The 25,084-nt window shown below is 37.0% G+C and overlaps 1 protein-coding gene across 3 annotated transcripts in view; it reads right to left on the reverse strand.

Annotated features, from left to right (window-relative positions):
* The window catches only part of KCNH8 (potassium voltage-gated channel subfamily H member 8), a 195,882-nt gene that overhangs the window by 102,753 nt on the left and 68,045 nt on the right, over positions 1 to 25,084 (reverse strand). For all 3 annotated transcript variants that reach the window (XM_005441818.3, XM_027809082.2, XM_027809083.2), the window contains exons 3-4: positions 14,738 to 14,869; positions 59 to 186 (exon numbers count right to left, since the gene is read on the reverse strand). In XM_005441818.3, coding sequence (XP_005441875.1) covers positions 59 to 186; positions 14,738 to 14,869 — 260 coding nt within the window. The remainder of the gene's footprint in view (positions 1 to 58; positions 187 to 14,737; positions 14,870 to 25,084) is intronic.

Raw genomic sequence — 25,084 nt, forward strand, 5'->3', positions numbered from 1 at the left:
AAAAAAAAAAAGACAGTACTAAGAGTATATTTTTAAAAAACAGAGGAATTACACCTACATTGTTAATTTTTAACTTGTTCTTCTCTCTTCTTTGTAGATGTCCAGAGATATGATAAAGGACAGCTCTACTCCGTCTACGCGCTGACTCAAAATGTGACCCCGCTCTTCCTCTTCCTTTCCACTTTTCTGCAGAACGGGAGAGTCCATTAAACATGAGGAAATAGCACTTTAACCGTTGGGCGCTAAACTACTGATGTTTTAGGCTTTGGCAGAATTAGGACCAGATGTAAAGTTTATACACACCATTTTGTAGTTTTGCTTAATCTTTCACAGTTAAGAAAACAAAATCACTCTCCTGAAGGGCAAATAAAAATCACTGTAAAGTTTAAATTGTCAGATGCTTTCATGCAACTCAGAAGCAACTAATTACAACATATGATTTCATAGATAAGAAAAATATACTCTCTGCTGTTTCAGAAAATGAAATACTGATTACTGGCCAGAGGCAAGCATGGCTAGGAGTAATGACTTAAAATGTGCTTAAGTTGTTCCTATTCTCTCTTTTATTTCAGGGAAAGAAAAAAAATATTTTCGTAGCGTACTTCTTACAAGGAAGCTGACTTGTACTATGATTCTGTTATGTCAGAATATGCTAATTTGCTATCTTGTTCATTAGTAATATCCATTTCTCATATTCATATGTTTAGATTTCTTTCCCTGCCACATGGTTACTGACATAATCACTTTACACATTCCTTGGTGACATGAAATTCATCAAGACTACAGACTGAACACTGGAAAAATTTGTGGCTTTTTCCTCCATTCAGATGTCTGTAATTGTCAATCATAAGATCAAATTTTGTTCCTGCTTATACAGTAGTGAATTCAATGTAACTCCTGTGACTCTGATGGAATTACAGTGAATTGATGCCAGAGTAAATGAAAGCAGACATTTTGTGGTGTGTCAGGATTAAGAAAAAAGGAATTACAGGAATAAAGGAAGAAGCTGTCTGTCAAACAGTTTTAATTAAAGTCAATTCAATGCATACAAATTAAGAGGGGTGGGGGTGGGGTGGAGAATAAAAACCCAATTAGCAGAGCCAGAAATTAACAATAAAAAAAATAGCTACATCTTCAATCCTGCCTAGAAAAACAAGAAAAAATTGAATTATAGAAGGCTGATGTATTTTTGGCTACAACTCAAAACCATATATAACAAAAAGTGTAGGAAGTTAAACTTTCCAAACTTCTAACTGAAGAATGTTTAATGTAATTTATGCAAGAGCCCTCTCCAGTTGAGGATTTTTTACATGTTGGGGGGAGTAGGGCAGGGAATAAAAAAAGAAAAAAAAAAAGAAGGATGGAAAAAACATTGCACTGCAAAACCGAATAGCTAATTGAAAGCTGGAGGAGACAGGTGGAGAAGCCCCATACCTCCCCACCTCCAGCCTGGGTGTCCGCAGACAGTTTAAAGAGCTATAACAGAGACAGGTGCCAGCTACAACGAAGAAAGGTAAAGGAAAAGGAACTATTTCAGAAAACACTCAACTAAATTAACTTCTTTTTTTTTTAAAAAAAAATAATTTCCTAATGAACCATTTAAAACAAACCAGATTTTAAAAGTGTTCTTAAATTCTGGGTGAAAGCAAAGTGCTTTTCTCTGAGTAAAAATGAATTTGGGTCTACTGAACTGAGTCTCCACTGTAGTACTGGACAGCTGTAGTAGTCTGTTTTTGTCATATGATGTTGAAACTTTAAAATTATTTATAGGTCTCTCTTTCTTCCCTTTCTCAAGCTAAACTGCTATGTTGGGTGAGGACATTCAGTTTACTACCTTCCAAAGTAGTCAATAAAATATGCTTCAGATCTGCTATGAGGCAGACTGTGAAAGCGGGCAAATACCTTTCCCAAATCTCTGGCCAGCCTTTTCAAGGCTAGCTAAAGGCTTCATCCTCATCCTGTGTCAAATCTAATACCTGTTCATGTCCTTAGCCTAAAAAACACAAGAAAGTCCATCCTGGTAGGTGGTAGATATAACAGCCTAGGTGATGTGATGTATTGAGACACCCACACTGAACCAAGTTGCAGAAGGCAGGCACTTTCAGGTGGAGTTTCTGAGCACTTTCATCATCCCCAGCAATACAAGGCTCTTCGTGTGTGGAAGTGGAGCTCTACCTCTGATCCATCTCAAAGGCCTTCTCTTTACCCTTCCTAGATCTCCCAGTCTTTTTAAAGATACCCTTTTAATAGCTCCTTTTCCAGAATAATGTGCAATGGTCAAGATATGGATACAAAATTGCCTGATACAATAGCGTAATAATGTCATCAGGGTTTTTATAATAACTCATAACCTCAGATTTGCCTTTTTCTTACATGCTGAGCACTGAGCTGAAAGCTGTGAATAACTCCATCTCTTTCCAGAATAGCAATAATTACTATGGAGACAGTCTATGTACACATATTCAGTTAAAGATGTTTCTTTTTTCCTATTTATTTATTGACACTGATTTTTTGGTTTTCTGTCTACTCTTTAAATGAAAAGTTCCTCCTAAGACTTTAGATTTTATGTTCCATCGGCCTGATAATGTTTTGCTTTAGATGGATCCCATCTCTCCTACATCGATTTAGCATTCCAGACACTAAGAATTCTGTATTAACCAACCTGTTAAGGCTGTGGGGCTTGATATGGCACTTAGAATCATACTAGTTCCATATTTGCACAGTAAGTAACTTCCATCACACGCTGATTCCACTACTTGCAAAGGATTAATGCTACCTCTACGTTAACACTGGAAGTCACTCAACTCTTAGAGACAGCGAAGCACAGATAAAAAAGGAAAGTGTGATATTCATTATGAAGTAATAATATGTTTCTTCTTAAACAGAAATGGTAAAGATTTTAGCAGTGAAAAAAATATGAGTTGCTGTGCAGATAAGATGCCATCAGACACTGCCATCACTGAAGCATGTGTTTAGCTTATAACATAAATCAGTGAATAACATTTGTGAAATCTGCTTTCTGATCTTCCCAGTGCCTTTAGGATAAGAAGCAATCCTGATCCTTAGTAAACTACGTTACTCACCTGGTGTGCCTTTGAATTTGTGCGACTGTGTCTGTAAACTTCATTCTTTTCATGTCATGCTCAGTTCACAGATCACTATTCTGAAGGAGACAATTCATTTTTTTATAAAAACCCAGCTGTTCCTTTCTGGTTCTTAAAAAAAAATTAGGTACCCAACAGACTTGCTTTTGTCTTTCCATGACTGTTATTAGCAAAAAGATACAATAGTAAATTCAACCATAAGCAGAAAGTAATTTTAAATACAGCTGTTCTGTTTTTACTCTGGGCTTAAAATCAAAAGAATTTCTCATCTCCCCAAATACTGCGAGAAATTGTGGTTCTGAAAAAATCTCAGATTTTGGGCTCTGTTTCCTGGTGCTTCTACACACCCCTTCCTGCGTGACTCTAATCACAGCCCTCTCTGCCCCCCTGGCTCTTAAAAAAAGGTTGCTTTGCAATTTAGTCTGAAATCCCCTTTGATCAGAAAGGTGGTAGGATGCTTTTTAACTCTTCTTGCTGTCCCTCTGTGTGGTTTTTTCTTTCAAATGAGGTTAGGTATAGCACCACAACCATGACACATGAGAATATCAGAATCCTTTTCTAAGAAAAGTAACACCACCACCTCTTTGTCAATCTTAACAGTCTCATAACAGTTTAAGACTTCTTACAATCTTGTAAGGGAAGGTTGCAGCAAAAAAAGCACAGTCAGACACTTGTAACTGTTGACTTTTCTGTTTGTGTTCATATAAGAACATGGAACATCAAACTTCTACTTGAAGTTAATAGAAAGTGCAGGCATAACTCTTTCCTTTTTTTTTTTTTTTTTTTTTTTTTGGGGGGGGGGGGTTGTCCTTGTCCCTTTGGCACCTCAGCCCCCCCCCCCAAAAAAAAAAAAAAATCTGCTCCCTAGGTATAAATCAGAAAAATAAAACTCAACAACTTCTGATAAGCTCTGCTAGGTATACGCTGCCCTAGAAATGCAACAGAATTGTAAACTCAGCTTTAGTGACCAGATGAAAACCACGTCTATGTCTGCTCTCCTTCAGAGCACATCAGCATAGCATTAGATACAGTCCAGAATACTTTATAATGGTTTAGGATGTTCTCATTCCCCAGATAAAGTATGATACATTTAAATCCTTGAAATGTGAAATAAAGTGTTCAATCATCAAATGGGAGACAGGGCTCATACTGTTCTTTCAGTCATGAATTTCGGGTGGTAACAAACGAAAGGCACCACAAGTCCTTCCTGAGGCAGAGCCGGACCTGGAGGAGTGATCAACATACGGCCAAAGGAGCCCATTGCAGCCTGGCAGCTCCCAGGGGTCCTCCTTCTCAGGACCGCTGACAGGGTGACAGAACCAGCTTATGGGCCTGGTAGCTCTCCCCCAGGCACAAGCAGGCTGCAGCCCAGTACCACCCTGTCTGGTTCTACGGATGCCTGGCTGTAACTGTGCAGCTATAGGAACTCCCTTGGAAGGTAAATCCAGCACATATGAGCAGAACCACCATAACTTTCTTGTATAGCGGACTCAAGCTGTCTGCACTGAGTAACTCTGATGTGACCCAGAAGCATTATGCTCACTCCGTAGCAGGCAAGCTGTGGCATGAGACCATGAAATATCTCTCTTTCCAGATACTGAAATAAGCTAATTTTCTCTGGCCAGAAAAGTTGACAAAAAATAGCTCAGCCTTGGTATTTTTCCTCATTTTCACAGCATTAATTTGTATCCCTTTGAAAGAACTGCCTTCACTTTTTCCTCAGGTTATGCATTATCACAAAAAAATATGCATTAACCAGAACACTACCTAGATTTCCCTCTGGTGTGATGAAATGCCCAACATGCCCTCGCACGGAATTATCTCCCAGCCTGGACAGAGATCATGGCCACAGGAAATTCTCCATGCAGGCATGCACGGACACAAAAGAGAAAGATTGGTATCTAGCATTTAATTCATATTACACAGGAAAATCCAAGAGATTTCTCTGTTTTTATACCTAAGCAAACATAAAGTCAGGGAATTAATAAAAGCAACCAGCATCTCAAATTCAGCCCAGAACACAACATACTGACAACGTGTGAATGAAGTAGAGAGGGGGGAGGTGAAGTAATCTGAGGGTTTAGTCCTAGAAACACATGCACACCTCAGTAACTTTATTTACATTCACCAATGTGACAGAGCTATCTGAAAGGCTGCGAGGCTGCAAACTTGGACCTCTTAGTAGTATTTCTGCAATGTTGTTCACTCCTAGGAGTACAGTAGCCATTGATAAGATAGTGTACCTCTAGGGACAAGACCATAACCATTAGCTGCTTTTTTTGCATCTTCACAGCCACATTAGCTCCACATGCAAGCTTACGTTCCAGCCCCAGCTACCTGATTGCCACTCCTGTCCTCTTTGCCTGCCAGGTGGGGCTGTTAGGCTTAGGGTAAGGTTGATTCAGACACATTTATTATCCTCTTCAAATAACATAAGCGTGACCATCTCAAGACATGAGATGCTGCAAACCTGACTGTCCACAAAGATGCAAATGGCAAAAATATGAATGATAGGATAGATATAGCTATCTTTAAACACTTTGAAAGAAAGAGTTCTAAGAAAAACAGCAAGCTACAATGGGATGACTCCAGACTTACAGGGACAGTCAACCCTATAGCACCTGCTATCTGGAAAAAATACATTTTTAAGGCTTATTTAATAGTATAATGCATACATTTACAAACAAGTTTGCATAAAATAATGAGATTACTTGTTCTTAGCTCTTTTGAGATCCATGAGCAAGTGTGAGGAATAAATAGAGAAAATTTCTATTCTATTAACATTTTACTCAGAGGATTGGATAAGCTGGCAGAGTAGCTAAGGACATTTTTATTTATTTAATTGTTTACAAAGCTGAAGTAAATCATGAGAGGAAACAGCAGGAAATGCCAGCACCCATCTAAGAAAATTTATCATAGAAATAATATCCTTGTGAATGTATGAATTCAATTTCCTTTTCAAAAACAAAAAAAAAGGTGGAACAGGACAAATGGACTTTCTTCACTGCTAAGAAGCATCCAGACACAGACACATTTTAAGAGATCTACAGTGCTGCTCCACGAGCACGCTGGAGCACTCTGAAGAGGCATAGTAACCAGGCTAACGCTGTGACTTCAAACCACTGCTGGTTAGACCCTTCCCTCCTCAAAACACAGAGTGGGGGCGACATATTCACATACCTGCGTGACCTCTCTCTCACTGTTTTATTCTGAAATCAGACAAAATAAACCTCCCCCATTACTTTTCCTGTGTATTTCTCCAGGGTGTCATCACAGCTAATGGGCCCAATTGCACCGTGAGATGTTGCCTGGGATATCTTATAAGCACCGAGCTATTCCTTGTTGATCCTTGGTTCAATGAACCATTTATTAAAGAATTTATCCATCATTTATTAATCTTACAACTCTATCTACAAAAGGCTTCCTGTAAGAAGTGCAATCAAGGTTTTTTTTGTCCTTCTAATACAAATCTTGAGAAACCCTCATCACTTGCACCATAAGGTAAGGAAAAGCACAGGACAAAGCGTGATCTTTGCAGACACCCACAAATAGTCCACATAATGTAAAATAAATACAATGATGTCTACAGGAAACGCGATGGTACTTAATCACATTCAGTATCATTAATGCAAAATACATTTCACAGGCAGTCCTTAAAAAAGAAAAACAAAAAAAACCCAACAAGGAAATTCCAAAGGAGACAACCAGCGCAAAGCAATACAAAAGCATTCTGAATGAACACAAAACCCCTTCAAAACCAGATTGTATGGAAGGCTGGTATCAAATTTTCTTTTTAAAACCTTTAGCTAATTTTCAGATATTATTTTTTAGGGGACAGGACACCAGCAGTTGTCAATAAAGAAAAAACTGATAAAAGCCCGCTTTGGTATTAATGACAGAATAAAAGCACTGCCATAGGCAATAGGCTGCAGGAGGTCTGTTCCTTGCATGACACATTCTTTCTGTCAACAGCCACCAAGTATTCGTAGAACTGGTGGCTGTATGGTGGATCCAGGCTAGCCTCTAGCCACCTTTTTTATTCTGTTAAATGATTAACTGATTCAATAAGGTGTACTTAACACATATACCAGCTGAAAAGCTATTAAAGAATATTTTTTTTTAAAGAGACCAGTTATACACAGAATCAATTCTATGATTTTTGTCATTTTAGTATGGTGCCTTCAGAGAAAATTCAGCTTTGAACGGGCAGAAAAAAGAAGCAATAGTATACATTACTACTACTGGATCAGAAAGACCTTTCAACAGTAGTACGCTTATAAGATAAATCCTTAATCACATTTTGGGCTGCTGATTCTTTCATCTTTAAGAAAAAACAGGTAGGGGGGGAAAGACACAGGAAGATCGAAAGAAAGGATCTTTCTCCACCTCCATTTTGGTGAATGATGGGTGTACACTCCTAAATAAATAAATCAATCTTCCTTTTTAAATACCAGTTTTTGGGCCTATCTCATAAGATTCAGAATTGAAAAAAAATATCCAAGTAGACACACCTTTCTTCAACTACTTCTAACAGACCAAGATTTAGCAGAGCAACTTTGAAGGTGAATTAATACTACTGCCTTTTCCCAGGTTTTACCTAAAAATTTATAGAATCTCTTATAATAAAACAAAATATTCCAACTCAAAAATAGCCATTTCATAGTTTTGTAAAAATAGTTTATTTACCAGCTTATTACTGCACAGTTAGCAAGAATTGTCTCACAAATGGAAAAACTGACATTTTTATTATGCCAGCAAAACTGAAACATGTCTACTGATTAAACTGGAGTGGTCATATGTAGTTCTTACAGAACAAAATGTAGTGCTGAATTTACAGCTAGGTCATCACTTATTCTTTCAGCTGTTTTTTTGATATGACTTATTTCCTGGAAAAAGTTGTATTTCCCACAGTGAATCTTGGTTCATGGCAAATTGATATACTAATTTATCATTATAAACAAAAACATAATTTTAATAATACAAAGAATATTTGAAATATTAAAAAAAAACCCTAGACTGTAAATATTTCTAGTTAAGCCACTGAGAAATTTTTCATTGACTTAGCAAATGTTGACGTCTGTCTTTCTGTGCAAGAATGTAATATTTAAGGATGTAATCTCAATGAACCTAAAGGTTTTCTTTTTCCTTTAATTCAATTACATCAATCATACATATACTTTATTTACTGATAATTTGTCTTCCAGAATATTTGAGGCAAGTTATAATTTCAAAATCATTGATCTTTGCAGAAATTATGTATTAAAAAAAAAGCTTTTTACAGAAGTTGACAGTAGAGTATAACCTTGTTCACTTAAGTGAAAATAGGAATATATCCACCCAAATAATTTCTATCTTGTAATGAAAGCAAGTCCTTTGAAAATGAACACTGTTTTTCTTGATGTCTTTATCTACAATTCAGAACCATATCAGTCAGCTATAAAAATGTTTTGTGGTCCATGAAACTGGTCCAGAGTTAAAACATGTGTGTGTGTGTTGCTTTTTAAAACAAATATTTTAAAGAGCTAATGCATATATAAGTTAAAAACCCTATAATGTCTGTGTATATGTTTCATGTGGTCTTTGAAACACCCAGAAAGTATCTCTGATTGTCTCTCAAGGAATAAGATTTTCAGACTATGCAAGTGACTGGTCATAAAGTAAAACTTGTACAACTTTATTTAGACAAGGTATGGATGGTTGGTAGTTGTAAAACCGCCTTTGCTACAGCTAGGCAAAACTCACCTGTAATAGATCTTATTTGCTAAGTCTTTATATGACCTCAGGGTTTCTCCAAGGAGCTACAGCATGAACTACATTCAGTATAAGTGCAATTACAGATGAATTTTGGAAATGGTCCAAGTCCCTTTTTTTGTGTTTCTGAACACAGGGTACATATAAAATACACATTCGAGTCCTCATGGTCTTTTAATTAATAAAATGTAAGACACCAGGCTGTATCTAGGCCTGTAAAAGACTTTAAAAACATTTCTTCCTTTTCAATTTTTTCCATAAAAATAAGACATTTAATTATAAATGTCTTATTTGCATAAGCAAGTATTGTAAGTAAAAAAGTATTTACAAACCCTTTACCTCCTCAAAACCCCCTTCTCCTAACCCTAAAAAAACCTAAAAAAAACACCTACCACACATGCAGCTCTGAAGAGCTCTTCTAACTGGCAAAGCACATACTAAACATATTCCCTGTTTCTTCCATGCTTTCTGCTGTCAGTCTTACCTGGTTGAGCTAACAAACTTTAAATGGAAAATCTGAAGATATTTTCCACTAAGTCTGCCATCAACCTAGTACAACAAAAAGAAAAGCACTAAAATGAACAACAAAACAAAACAAACACCCCCTGCCCCACCCCCAGTTTGATAACTTGGTTTCTACGGAAAATCTAGAGGTGATTGCATGAATTATCTAGGAACTGGTGAGTCAATGAGCTATTTGGCTGCTAATGCATATATTCTCTCACCATTCCAGGATATTCCAGAATACAGTCCGCTCCTCTGCATTTGCTCAAGAATCAGTTTGCTTTTCTTTTTCTCATCTTCACTCCACATATACCACGAAGGACACTTTCACCTTACTTCCAAAACATACCCTGTGCCTCTCTGAGAGTTGCTGGAAGGGAACTGCCACTCACATTTAACACTTCGTAAAAAGCTATAGCAATGTCCATAAAGAATGATACATCTCTAAAGGCTCAAGTCTCAAATACAACTTATTTGTTTGCATAAGAAGGTGGAAAGAGGAGAGGGAGAGCATCTATGAGCTCACATGTTATCTGCAGAACAGGGAGTAGAAAGGCAGCTCTATTTTTGTCACCTAAGTATTTACACTCACATGCACCAACCAGGAGGAAATCAGTTTCTCTTTACTGAAGGCAGAAAAGACACAGACCCTTCGTACTTTGATGATCAGCCAGGAGGAAAGTCAAGCTAGAAAAGATGTAACTGAGTCATTGCGGAATAAAGGCTTCCCCGATACGTTCTTCCTTTGGGCAGTAAGAAAGTTGAAGTAAACTGTGCTTTTATCCCACCTCCTCCATTGACAGGATGGTGCCCCATGCATCCTGAAACAACTTTATCTGCTTTGAATACCTTACATCTAGGTGACTGTACATCCTCCTTCAATATCCTGCCTCCTGACAGGTGTGAGGACCTTGAAAATGAAAAATTGTTCCCTGAATATTCACTGCTGTAGCTTAAGCAATCACGAAGTAGCTGAGACAGTAATTAAGCAGAATAAATCAAAGTGCATGCCGCAGAATTCTTTAGAAGAAGAGCCCATCCCTGCCCCCAACAGATATTTTTTACATAAAAATCTGGAATGCAAAGTATTTGTCACATGGTATTTCATTTCTGGTACACTGGAAAAAACAACCTCTCCCTGCAACAAATGATGCATAATCAAAATAAATCTGTTTTCTTCAAAATTCTTATAGACCTAATGATTGATAAGAAGCCAGGAAAAGCTAACCAGTTAAACCATTAACACTTGCAGCTTAGTTTAATCTGTGGTGGGAAAGGGGGTAGGCCAGCTTTTAATCCACATTATTACCAAGTCAAAAGCATCTTTGCCAACAGGCAGGCCACCCTGGCAAGGGGGCCTTCAAACTAGGAACAGTATGGGGAGGAGATGACGACCAACAAACAAGTGTGGAAGCGGTGAGGTGGACTGACAACTGGCTGAACTGCTGGGCTCAGAGGGCTGTGACCCACAGCGTGAAGTCCAACTGGACGCTGCTCAGCAGTGTTATGACTGGGGCATTGGTGTTATGGCAAATACTGTTTAACTTCATTCATTTTTACAACAGTAAATGATTATAGGTATTCTTAAGCAGATGGAAAGCAGACCATATTTCTACAATAAACTTGCAGGTAGGGGAAACATATTGCTGAAAGTGAATTATCGCTATTGACAAGTTGAGGTCTCTAAGAGCGTTGCAATTAGAAGGGGTGAAGGGATGGGGGAGAAGGATGGTAAATTAACTTAAAAAAACAGAAACCCAACCACAGCAAAGAAGCCATGTCACACTTGCTGACTGTCACAGCACTTTACTGCTGAACTTCTCAGGCATGTGTTTTTGCCTTTTTCTTACATGAAAGTCTTAGAACAAAGTCTGCTCTTCCCATGGGCTGACAGGGCTGATTTCACTGGAAAATTTTATACAGAACAACAACAGAAAAAGAATCTGTTAGATTTCTATTTAAAATGAGACATTCAAAAGAAAAGGTCAGAGACGACATCTGACATTTGGGCTGGGTAAAGGGAAATGAGACAAAAAGTGGACTTTTGCAAGGTGCATTGGCACAAAGGAGCAACTGAAGTTGTGTGAACAGAAGACATAAAATAGGTAAGAAAATGCCTGCAGAAAATCAAAGAGTGTCAGCTCCTGAGGTCTGAAAAAGTAAAGACAAACCAAAATAAAAGAAAGGCCATAAAATCAGAAGACAAGGTTCAAGAAGGTGTCATTGTGGAAGTACAAGGAGAACAAGATTTTACAGAAGAAACAGATGGTACCAAAGGTAGGAAGGACATGAGGAAGTCTGGAGAAGACTTTTGGAGGTGCAACCCATGAGAGTGTATTACCACAGAGTGTTGGCAGAATGCCGGGGGTCCAAGGGTAGACTCAGGAGAAAAGGAACATGAAGGAATTTTGTTAGATAAGCTTTCTAAGGAGTTTAAAAATTAAAGGGGCTTGGAATGTGACTATTCATACACCATACAAATTGTAGAAGTCTGTTCTTGGCAGAACAGAGGAGAGATGGACCAAATCAAAAAACAGCATTGCATGGGCAGAGTTTCACACTGAGCAAGTCTGTATCTAAGTTCTCCCATACACAATCAAACCACAAGAGATATGCCAAAAAGGTAATAAAAACCTACATATAATGTCAATTATCTTATAGAAAGAGATGGTTTTCAACTCCAAGTTTACAAGTTATCTGATTTTTGAAAGGGCAAACTCAGTAATCTTTTAAAAAGTAAATTTATCTTTTTAGCAATATTATCTGTGGAAATAATATCCGGCAACATATATCAATTGCTTTGCAAAGGATGTTAATTACTGAGCTTTAAAAAGATCTTCAATACCTTTCAAAAAAAATGCAAGCTTAATTTTCTGTTAATACAAGGTGCATCCTACATTCCTGATAATAGTTGTAGTCTAAGTAAAGAAGAACCAATTCTAGAAATTAAACATTCTGAAATTTCAGATACTGAACTGGTTGCATAGATTGTACTGGGAATTCTTTTCTGACAATGATGAGACGATGTTCACCACTTGAGGACTAGTGAATCACTCTGCACAGAAAGAATTTGAATGTTACTTAAAGAGCTAACTTAACATTAAATTTATTTTTATATATCCATGTAGATTTATATAAAATTAAAATGCTGGAATTGTTTGTAAATATTTTGAATAAGTGGTTAAATCCTCTTTCTTATCTTGCTACATTATATAAAATAGTGTATTTGGCAAAGCCCCACACAAAGTGTTATTTTCTGTTGCCATGATGCAAACAAATATCACCATAGCATAAAATGACTACCATGGTTTTAAAATGAGTATAAAGGGAAGGAACAACCAAGTTTCAGGATAGTGCTTTAAAGAATACATCACAAAAGGCAGCCAGATGTCAATATTGATAAGCTTATAATAATTGAATGGGCGTTTGCTGGTGTAATGCAGCTCTGCTAAGTGCATTCCTGTGTCAGTACACAGTAGGAGAAGTATTAATTTTTAAATGTGCAACAACAAACATGAGTTAAAACCTGCTTAGATGTACAATTTGACATGAGGGCACATCAAAAGCTGAAGATCATTTTAATCCATTCTAAAATAAGCATACATCTATAAAATGTTAATCAGATAAACAATAACTGTCATTTTACAAGTAATCAGTGATATATCCATTTCATGTCGTCACTGGCATACCAGAGTGATTTCTCACTGAGTGTATCCTGAAAATTTGTATCTCTCATAAGGTAAATCATTAGCCTTTCAAACACAGATCTGGCAACCTCTCTTCTGCGTGGCCCCTCATATGATGTTTTAATAAATTACTATCCTAAAGCTTTCATAAGAGTAAGGTTTTCTGATGTTTAAGGAGAAACTAGATAAAATACATTTTACATATTAACTATTTTAATTCTAGGTAAAGTTGAAACATCTAGGTTGAAACTGGATGTAAGGAAAAGCTGCAAAATATAATTGTGTACTACTTCAAAGCCTTGCTTCAGTCTGGAAGCTTGGAAATTCTCAAATACGTTCAATGCAAAAACTGAAGGATGAAAAAAATCCCTTCCATTATTGAAGGTTTGGAAAATAAGACAAAGGTGAAATTATTTGTCCAAATGCACAGAAAAGGCAGACATTGCGAGCATAAATGTTGATTTATGAATATTCAGCAGCACTGGGAAGCATAATATTTTCTGATTTAAAGTATTAAAATGTTGTAAAAGAATGATGAATGATGCTTCTTTGTAACTGAAATATAACTATTTTATTAGAAAGCTAGTATTTAAAATCAGAAAAAAACGTCAATATTATTGTTCCCCTACTTCAGAAACTGGTAAGGAGAAAAGGACTACTAAGGCCATATATACCTTGTTTCTAAGATATGCAGAGATCAAATAGCTATCACGGGTGGAAAAAAATTAAATAAATCCGAGAGCAGTAGTAGATTGGAAAATTCAACAGTAATGAAATTTTTACAGAATTTTGAAAGCTACTCTTTCTGTCTATAGATAAACTTTTCCTAGACAGTTCCTTTGACACTTTAAAATTGCAAACTTAAAGTCTTGGTTCACCATACCTTTACAAAATGTAAACCTGGAATAAGTTCACTGCCTTTGATATGCAACATAGGTCAATGCTGACTGCATAACCTATATCTCCCCACACTGTCTTTGCTTTGTGTTAGCAGAATTTAGCAAAACTTGGCCACACTATACAGCCAAAATCAATTTGTGGCAGCTGTGAATCATTAGCATAACAGAATCTTTTTCCAAATTCATGAAAGAAACTTCACATTATTTTGTTTCAGAAGCAAATAAAAGCAAGAATGTATTTATTTTGCTAATGGATATTCCTAAAGACATAATAAATCTTATAATTTCATATTGTAATATTCATATGTAATGACAATTAGATGACATAAGAATAGTCATGCTTCTCAATACGCAAAATGATTTCTAAAGTTGTATGTTCTGCTCATGGAAAATCATGAAAAAAATGCATTCATTCATTTCTCAGCCATGCTGAAATCAGATTCACAGAAGGGATGTTTGAAAAGGTCTAACTTTTCCAAAATGTACCTCTGAAAATCCAGAAAGTACATAAATTAAATCATGGCACATTAAAACAAATTTAATTTTGAGGACAAATTATTCTGTCTCCTGGATTCTGTTTTTACAGAATGTGGAGCAATATGTAAATTTTAAAAATTACAAATAAGAACTTCGATAGATTATTTGTCCTTCCATGTCATATGTTAATTTCTTCTTTGGAAAGCTAGGAGGTCTATATACTGAAAAGGTTACATGAGAGAGTGTTCACGAAAGTGTGACTCCCAAAAAGTTATCAGTGTTGGTTCTTATCAATAGTGTTGCAATTCACACAAACCTTCCTTTTTGTCTTCTGCAGCAATCTTCACTTTTGTGTCTGTTATATCTTTGAAAGAGGCCAGAAAGAGTACTACATCTCCTTTTTCATTCTTTATAGGGACAATATCCAGTAGGCACCAGAATGAAGACCCTGTAAGGATAAAGAATGAATTTAATTCAAACAGCTGTCTTTTACAGAGGGGGGGGGGGGGGGGGAAGTGAACTACTAAATCTACAACTAATGTAATTCTAAAAAAAATATCTTATTTAGGAGATCAGTAGTCAGGGAATCACAGATGTTCAGCTCATGTAAATCTCTTTGCATCACTGGTTCAAGCTCAGTAATACTGCTTTCTCTAGAAGCAAGACATTAATTTAAATGCAGAATTTATCTACAGGGATCATTAATAGAGTTTAATGAAGCTGCTTACTCCTCTGAAACCATGCTTTCCTTTGAACTCTCAACTGATGTTGCTTATTTTACTGGAATAGCTTTCACTTTGTTAACTTGACATCTGAAGCTTCCATGCTTACTATTGAATCATTCTACCTTAATCGTCTGACTTGATACTCATTAAAACCTCTTGACAGAAGACCTGATACTCAAAGCATCATTCCACTAATTCAAAGATATTTAAACTAATCAGACATCAGACTTAGATTAGAAATAGAATTAACTCCTTGCATCTTACAGATGGTGAGATATATAATACCACATGTAATCTGTAAAATGAATATCAGCTGTCTTCTTTACAGTCTATAACGTTCGCCTCGCTAAGACAATGCTGAGTTTGGCAATATTTTTAATGCATGTCAATCTTTCTCTGCCCACATCTGCCACAGAATTATACAGCTTAAAATAAATTGTTACTGCAGTCACTGATTGTGTCATGTGACCTCATTGCAAGGTATGTTGTTCAGTTCTGACAGCATCATTCATAAATCTGCTGTTACTTAGAACAGAAAACAATGAATGTCTAGATGCTGGTAAGGCACCAGAAGTATAACAGAGATCTTAGCAAACATCCTAGATCCCAGCTCCATCCATTCTGGGATAATTCAGCCCAGTGCCAGGCTTTTGTCTTTCTCAGTTTTCGGGTATCAACACTACCTCCCTCCACTCACCATCAGCCTACTAATATTATTTAAAAGATATATTTGTACTGCTACAGAATTACTTTTTTAGGTTTAAATTTCTTTTCTGGGTACCTCTTCACACTTCCACAATCGTGTTGTTTCCCAACATACTATTTTTCACATTCATTTACAAACAGAAGTCTACTTTCATTCAGAAAAAGAAATAGGAATAGTTCCCTGGTCCACTGCCACCACAACTGGCTACTGCCAAATGATCAGCTGAGCTTTAGAGGTGTCCTTAGAAAGAGCAAGCAGGTTAGCCACGTCCCTCTCTATTTGCTGTCTTCTGAACTCTGCAGTTTTGAAAATGAACTGGACACACTAAGATCACAATTCAGCTTTCTAAATTAATTTTTCAACTGGATTTTCCCTGACTGCCTGTTGAAGGCCGTAGGTAAGCATTGGGGATGAAACAACAGCTTCCCTTTTGAAGGACCACCACAGCTGAAGGTATAAAAGTATGCTTCAAAGGAAATTCTTCTGGTTCTCTCTGTCCTGGTCAAACTTTCCAAGAGGCAGACAGGCAGCTCTGAGAGTAGCATTACTAGTTCAGTCATCAGGTAACTCTTCCACTTGAGGCATTTAAAGAAGGGGCAGGGATAACCGGGAACAGGAGGACAGAAGGCTGGAGGAAAGAAAAATCATGGGAAGAAGCAGACTGGCTTTATGTTGGGTTTAAAGTTACTCATTTTGAGGTTGAAGGCAGAGCAAGCCAAGAAGTCCTGTTAAAAGAAGGTAGGACTGGTGTCAGAAGCAAGATATTTCTTCTTCTTCTTCTTCCATTTTAATTCTCCATTCTTAAATAATTTTCTGTACAGATTTGACATTTTTATCAAAACTTCTGGGAAAAACTGCTTGGTGGTGTTACTGTCAGAAGTGTTCTAGATGGCCACCACCCTATCAATCTGAAGTGATGCATTCAAAGAGAGGAAGCATTAAGCAATTTTACTTTCCTGCTTAAATATAGAATCACAGATCTCTACAAAATATTGTTATAACTCTTAAACTGGCCAAATTCTTACTTGTAAAGTTACGTTCTGCCTGTCTGCATTCTAGCAGTAGTTTCAGCTGGACGAAAAGTCACTCAATTCCTTCTACTAAACACCAATAGCTGCAATGATCTTTTAAACAGCTGTTTTAATCTCCTCCAGAAGTAGGAGTGTATCTTATTCTTTGCTTGTCTTACACACACGCGCACATGCACGCACATCATTAAAGCTGCTCCTGGAAGAAAATTGTGGACATCAGCAGTGTTCAAACAAACCTAAGTTATGTTATGCTAAGAAGCACACCTGGTAATGTTATCTGAAATGATAAGTTTGTAGGTTTAAGGAAGTTATGGTAACATGGTTCATCGATAGAAATAGAGACAAATCCTTCTAATTTTTCATGTTTTAATGCATTTACTCTTTTGTATAATCAGAGTGCATTTGAATTGTTTGCAGGTGAACTGGTCACTGAAAACATTCCACCCTGTCAATATTTAACATCATTTCCTGTTTCCCTTCAATCATATTTTCTCTCATTATCTACCCTCCTCCTCCTCCTCTATAAATATGTCTGAAAATATTGTGACTAAGCAAAGCAAAGATGCGTAAAAAATGGTATGCACCACTAAAGAAACACATATCCAAAACATGCAATAGGCTGCTTCTCTCCTGAAGAGCTCCAGGCTAGTGCTGTGCATGGTGCAGCTGCCAGTCTCGGCATTACTTATACACTAAACCTTCAGAAGTCCTAAGCTGAACTTGTTGGTGTTGTTTTTTTTGTTTTTCTGCCTTTACTCTGAAAGGAGCAAATAAATATGAAGTATTCTTCAGGACTAGAGGAGATGATTCATTTTAAGTCAGTACTAGGTCAATATGTGGTTGCACTTTGTCAAGAACAGAAGCATGCAATCTTTCACTACTGAGGAGCATTCTTAGAAAAATATACTGATCCAACACAATCTGTTACATAGCTTTTACTGAAAGCCAGCATCATATAATTCTGTAAGCCAAAAGAACTTTCTACTCATCAAAAAAAAAAAAAGTAGCGCTCTGCTTTGTTACAGTTCTTTTGAGTGCACTCATCTGTGAGACAGAAATTCCTTCCCTGCTTCAGATGGTGCATACAAAGGTCTTCTGTATTGTCAAGAGTCCTCTATCACAGAAATTTCTTCTGGAGGTTTATTTATGTACAGACTCTTTATTGCTTCAAGCCACCATTCTTGGAGAAAGAGTCTAATCTTTCCCTTGCATTATGAACTGGAGTTTCAAAATATATTTTAATATCCTCAAGGCTTATATAAGCACATCACAGGGAAGGAAAAAAAGAGACCAAATGAAGCATAATCTTATCACAAAGCAATTTGGCTATAGTCCACCTTTTATACATACATAAAGAGAGTGCTTTATGGTCACTCTCTCAAGCACCCTTTCTACCTTTCCTCGCTCCAACAGCTGGAAATCTGTCCTCATACTGAAATCAAAACAAAGGTCAACAGACCAAGAAATTTAAAAGGAAGATTTTATACAAAACCCTGCCATTAGAATGCCAATAGCCTTCAGAGCCAAGCATTGCTTTCACTAGAAAGCAAAGCCTGCTTAAACCAAGGAACAGACTCAGACCGTTAGCCCTTTTGGTGAGCTATGTGTGTTCATCATACAGAAACACTCAATCTTCAGTCATGCCCACCCTAGACAAAGCCCAATGAAATACTCAGGATGGAAATCTTTGGTGGATATATGGTTATTGAAGAGGTATAATAATATAGAAATGAAATGGGATTATTGACAACCAGTTTATATAATTCTTTAACAAAATAATTAAATCCATCTCGTCAAAAATTTTAATTGAGCATTTCTGCAGTAAGTGCCTTGTTAACCACACTTATTCCTATTAAAAAATTTCTTAGAAGTGGTAATATAGATGCAAAGCTATGTTTTCTTTTTGCCCCTTACGGCCTGGGCTCAAAAGCTTAAGGCTTCCTTTTTTTTGGCTACGTGTCAACCATCAGTGGTTATACCCACTTCCAGACCTTCACTTCCTCAGGACTTTGCTTGCCACATCACTCTCCAGACAGACATTGAGCTGGCTTGTGTTGCCCCTTCCATCACTCAATGGCAGAAGATAATAAATGAACAAATTCCTGTGGTTTATTTCCACCTCTCTGTGGTGAGAGGAGGAGGGATTAAGATGCAGACCTCTTTCGTGAAGCTCTGCATCTGCACATAACGTATCAGACTAACCAAATGTAATGTTTCATAGGTACCTGAAGAAAAAAAGAAAGTTTAAATGTTTTGCATATCAGACACATAAGCTTTTGGCACAAGGCAATCACTCCACAAGGAATAATTATCAGGATATATAAGCAGAAGAGGGCAGAATTAGGCCGCACAGGGCATCATAAGTCTGGCACATTTCTTTATTTCAGTACTTGACTTAGTAAACTAAATGTTCTTTTAAGTAGATGCAAATCAAGCCTTAAAAAAAAAAAAAATTAAAACACACCACCCTATTTCTGGCCATTTGTTATGTAGAAGACAAAGATAAAAATATTTTAATACAGATATCTGTAATAATTCGTCAACAAAGTTGATGCTAAATCCTCAGCAACAACACAGTCTCATTGACAGAGTCACTAATTGTTAACAGAATAAACCTACTGCTGGGTACAGGATAATGCCAGAGATGTTTTAGCTCGGTCATTTCCACTTTTCCATCACAGAAAGTGTGGACTCCCAGACTGACAGACCAGGATGCCAAAGACTTTTTCTGGGGAAACCAAACTCTCTTTCATTAGCTTATTCAAAGATTCCCAGCGTCACTGATAACATTTCATTTTGAATGTTCTGTGGTTTTGACAAGATATCAACTTTTTGTTGAGGAGAGCAAGGTGCAAAAAAAAAAAAAGCAATGGTTTAAAAAAAATACAAGTGAAGAGAAAGAGAATGGGGCTGAAAGAAAAAGTACAGCTATAAATTGAGTACTTTCTTGCAAATATCACAGCTTTGACAATGACCAATTAACACAGCCAATGCAAGGCTACGTTGCTTTAAGTAAATAAGCACCTTATTCTTCTCCATCATTTCTGCAGAAGTGGCATGTATAAATTAACAAAATCTATTTTCTTTTTCCTCCACTACTGCAGCTGTAGATGACAGCCTGTGTGTGATACCCTAGTGACAGTCTTTGGTCTGACAATATTGCAAGAAAAACTAACAGAACACATATGGACTATCAGGTAGATGACTTATGTGGTCACTGATGGTTGTGCTAACACTTGCGTAGGAGTAGTAAAGAAGGCTCAAGGACTTGTTTCCCCAGGTTCTGTATGGCAAACAGATCATACTTGTATCCTCAAGTAACTCTCCCTACAAGCTTTAACAGTCAATGCAAATCCATTCCAAAATACCTTAAACCAGAATACAGTGTATCCCAAGAGTGTGGTAGAGGAAAGGTGATACTTAAGATACCTTAGTAACAAAGTAAAAATTGTATTTCAGTATAAATAAGTAGGTATTAATCCTGTGGAGCTGATTTAGAAACCTCCGTTAAAAATATCTCTGCATGCTTCTGTACAGGCTATAGAGTACCGTGTGAAATTATTCAGATCTATCACATCTCACCAGAGAATGTGTAAACTCCTCCTCCATGTGTCCACTCTTCTTTTCTGTGCCCAGTTTCAAACTACACTGTGGTCCTGCTACTGCCAGGTAACTCAGTGACTCACATGTCACGTTCCCCAGCACGTCTAACTTTTTCTGCCATCACTGCCATGATGGAGAGATGGAAATGATGTTCTAAGAGAAGACACTTCTCAGCACAGCAGTCTCCAATCCTTGCCTCTCCTGCAAACTGCCAGTGTTAAGCAGAAAGGCTTAACTCACCACCTCAAAGTCTCCATTTATTACTATGTGCACAGACTACCTCTGTCATGGCAGCTCCAAGTTTGAGTGCCTGACTTTTCCAACTTCGTGCTCTTCACATATTTTTAATGCAACAGCTAGTACAGTCTGCAGTGCACATTTTATGTAAATTAGTTTATGAGTTCACTAGTTTATGAGCTCCTGCTCATCTACATTTCAGCTTTTTTTACTCAGCTTTCCTGTCTCTCCTTTTATAACTCCACTCTTTCCTACTTAATGAAACTCGTTTCAGAATCCTCTAGTTGCATTTGAGTTTTCATTGAGCAAAAGCAGAGAAGCTAAGCAATGCCTGTTAAAGCCATGTGACGTACATTATCCTTATGTGTACTACTTATTTTTTGTCTGCTCTAATTTCCTTTTCCTATCTCCATCCAGATTAGGAAAGAAAACTGCGTTTAAGGAGATAAATGCTTCCCTGATGTAATACATTTACCAGGTTACATTTATAACAATTAGAAAAATACACAGGATTATCTAAAAACTCAGTTAAGTCAATGAAATGCATTATGTTTAAACGCAAAAAGCTTCAGGGCGGATTCATAAATATTATCAGTCTGCAACCTCCCTTTCCTCCACCTCCAATGATCATTACTCATCATAATATTACAAGGCATTCAGCATTTGTCAGCTAAATCCTGGGAGAGTACTAATTGAGACAGTCTATTATATAAATAAATATCCAATATCTATAGTTAAAGTGGGAAAGAAACCCAACATAAAACATAACCAACAAAACCCAAACCAAAATACTTTTTCTTCAATAGCTTTGTACGGACTGTTTCAGAAATAGTCAGGCTCAACCCTTCCTGAGCAGTCTAGTCTTTACTGTCTTCAGTTGAATTCTGTTTTTTTCATTGCTTTGAGTTGAGCAATCCTAAAATGAGCAAAAAATTGTTTCCCTTGATTACTGTATTTTTGAAATCTATTGCTAAAACACTGTTTACAACCTGCGGTCCTTATTCCTTTTGGGTTTTCAGAGCTTCTAATCCAACATGTAGATGTAATCATTGCATTAAATATGATTTCTCAGTCTACTGAGGGTTGTACTTTTTTAAAAAAAAAGCCAAGACATTTTCTAAGGCCAGGGTGATCTTTCATATACATGTATCTGTGCATATATATTTACATGTATACACACATATATATGAAACCCCCATGTATTTATAAACGAGTTTTTTCATTTCTCTCTTTCTCCCTATAAGCTACTTAATCTTTTTGAAATTGTGTCTGGTATTTTGACATCAGGAAGAGTTTTAGTCCACATTCATCTAAACACAACCACGTTTTCAAATGACATTACTGTGCTTTTAAGCTTATATTCTCTTCAAAAGAAGCTTTAAAGATGACACAAAACTTCTTGTAAGCAAAAACAGAGCAAGACCAACACAGACCACTACACTTATAAAGACAACTTTCCAATTTTTCAGTTTCAAGAAACAAGTGATAACAACATAAACAAAAATATCTTCTTGCAAGATATTTTTGTGACCCTCATTCTGGAGTGTCTAACAGCAGCAGACCCCAGAAACAGGAGGTCAAGGGTCTGCAGAATGGGAGGTCTCCCAGCCCTGGGAGAAGTGCTGGTCACAGTCTCATGGTTATTCATATAGCTTTCAGCAGACATTCCACAGGGAAAGAGGGGATTCTGCCGGTTAGTTGTCCACTTACATCACAAAGCTCCATTTTAGAAACGGATCATTTATTTTTCACTGCTTTTTCCACAAGCTTCGGTCAGAGAAATTATTTTGCTTAATCAGTGCCAGTATAGTCTCTGTCTATTATTTTAGTTTTATCTGTTAGTACTAATCAGCAGGTTTTAAGCAAGTTCGAAGATTTTCTGTTGAGCCCACGATTCTAGAGCTTTAACCTGCTGTTGGCATGCTGCCCACTGGCACCTTTCTGGAAGGCAGGGGCTAACGCTGGGACCTGAGAAAGGGTCAGGTCATGGACCTGGATTGATACCTCTGTCCTGCCAGTTTTATGGGTTTTGTACAGAAGGGTTTTGAAACACACACTGAGGAATTACATAACGCTGTAGAGAAGATTAATCTTCCCAGTTCACCACTCGAATCCATGTGAGCACATGCTGTAAACAGACTCTGAGCCTGCTCAGTGAAAAGAATTATAGTTACCCCACCAGTTGGAAAGAAGTAGGTTTTAACCGTTTAATTACTTAATTGCTCTATAAAATCAGACTGCTTTTGCAACTCCCCAGTCAAATCAGTGAGAGGGTTCAATAGACAGTTTTAACATGAGCTTCCTGACACTCTCTCAAAAAACTATGGAGCTAATGCAAGGACTCATTGCAATTTTCAGCACAGGAGGTGGCAAATAGTCTGCACTATGATCCTTCATGTGAATTTGGGGATCAGGAACAAAACAAGAAAATGTCAGCAGAAGAGATGCATGTAGTCATCAGGAGAAATGGTGCTTTGATGTTTCTTTAACAAAAGAACAGCCTACCTCATGATGAAGCACGGGGACAGAAGTTATTTGGCTCAAGTTTGATTTAAAAACTCATAAAAATAAAATGTAGCCTATCAGCAGCCTCAGTGTGGCTATAAAATTGTGAGAAAATTTGAAGCGTGACTGGTCTGATGTAGTACAAACATCCCCACCTACATCTTCTCCTAAAAAACAGATGTATAGAAAGCAGCATAATGAAATATATCTTTTTTAAAAAAAGTGCATACAAGCATTACTACCAGCCATTCATACTAAGTGCAGCTGGAAGCCTAGCATGCCTGTATGGAAACACTAATCTGTCAGCATCTGTAAGCGATGAAGGGCCCATCACTTTGCAACAATGCAATAAACAGCAGGAAACTCTCATACAGATTTATTTACTTATCAGCGTGCTTCTAGGAGAACAAATCTTTTCCCAGTGAATTATGTTTTTAATAAATCATTTTGCTATTGAAAGAAACTATTAGCCAATGTCACCGTGAGTGCCATCAGAACGAAGTATCAGCGCTGTCAGTCAGTAAGCAGCAATCTTGTTGAGGTGTCATTAAATTGCAGCAAAAGATCTAGGATATATCAGATCACATTGCACATGGGATTTTACTTTTTTTTTTTTTTTTTTCCTTCTAATTGAACGGTTTTGTCTCCTTGTAGGGTTTTGCTGACTGCTTTACCTGAGGCTCTGCAGAGTTTAAGCCAGAGCTCTCTGGCACGTCTTCCTCTTCTGCTGCAGAAGCTGGGACCTACACACTTCAAGACTATACATTATCTTTCACCAGAGGCCATCGTTCAATCAAATGAAGTGTTCGGGGAGAAAAGGAGACCAAAATTCTGTCTTCTGTGAAACAGAGGAAAATAAGGACATGCCTTCTCTCTATGTCCCAAACTATACTGCTTTTTAAGAGAAAGGCTTTCCCAAGATCACTGAAAATTCCTAAAGTTTACTGAGCTATGTGGAAGGGGGGGAAGAAAAAAGGAAAAAGGGAAAAAAAAAAAAAAAAAAGAAAAAAGAGGATGTTTTTATAAAGATACCAATTATTGCTTATGGCTCATGTAATTGCAATTATGTATAACCACCAGATTAATTTTTTAGTGTTGCTTGTTCTTTTTATTTCCCTTCTGTATTTTGTTCTGTAATTTAGATAATGTGAGCAAAACAACCACAAAAGCTTTTTAGCTTTCTTATTTTTAGGCCACATTTTTAAGGCAGACCAGAATTGAAGTCATGTTGCTGCGAACTATCCTGCTAAGCAACTTGTCAAGGGACTTCCTCTACATTAGCAACTAGACGTCACTAGAAAATTGATGTCCCTGTATGGAAATTTCCCTCCCCCCTCCAGTTAGAAAATTCTAAGAAATGCCTCTTCTCTAACTGCTGGGCTTAACATTTCCCAAAGACATGGTGGGTTTCAGGAGATTTTTAAAACAAAGTTCATATTAAAAATGTACCATACAACTCCCCTGTTTCAAAATGCTACAAGATGTTTTCAGACAACCATTAAAAGCAGGTTTTAAAACTTCTTGTTGGAAAAAAGGGATACCATTCCTGCAACGAGCAAAATACTTTTTGTAGGGAAGAAAAGCTTTAAGAAAACCTGATTTTCTTTCATTTTAAAGGAAATTAATTTTCCTTAAATTTACTTATAATTAATTAAATCTTCTATAATTTTAAATAAGATTAAATTCATCATCTAAAAAAAGCTTTCTTCGTTTCCTTAACACAAGTCATGCATTAACTGCAAATAATGTAATGGAGCCTTCGTTATTCTGTAGCCGCATTATTCAGCTGCAGCCATGGCAGAGGCTATATAGATGATGTCTCATAGCTTGAGGCTTATTTCATTTGCCTCTGGCTG

This window comes from Falco cherrug, chromosome 4, assembly GCF_023634085.1.
Source record: "Falco cherrug isolate bFalChe1 chromosome 4, bFalChe1.pri, whole genome shotgun sequence".
Taxonomy (NCBI): Eukaryota; Metazoa; Chordata; class Aves; order Falconiformes; family Falconidae; genus Falco; species Falco cherrug.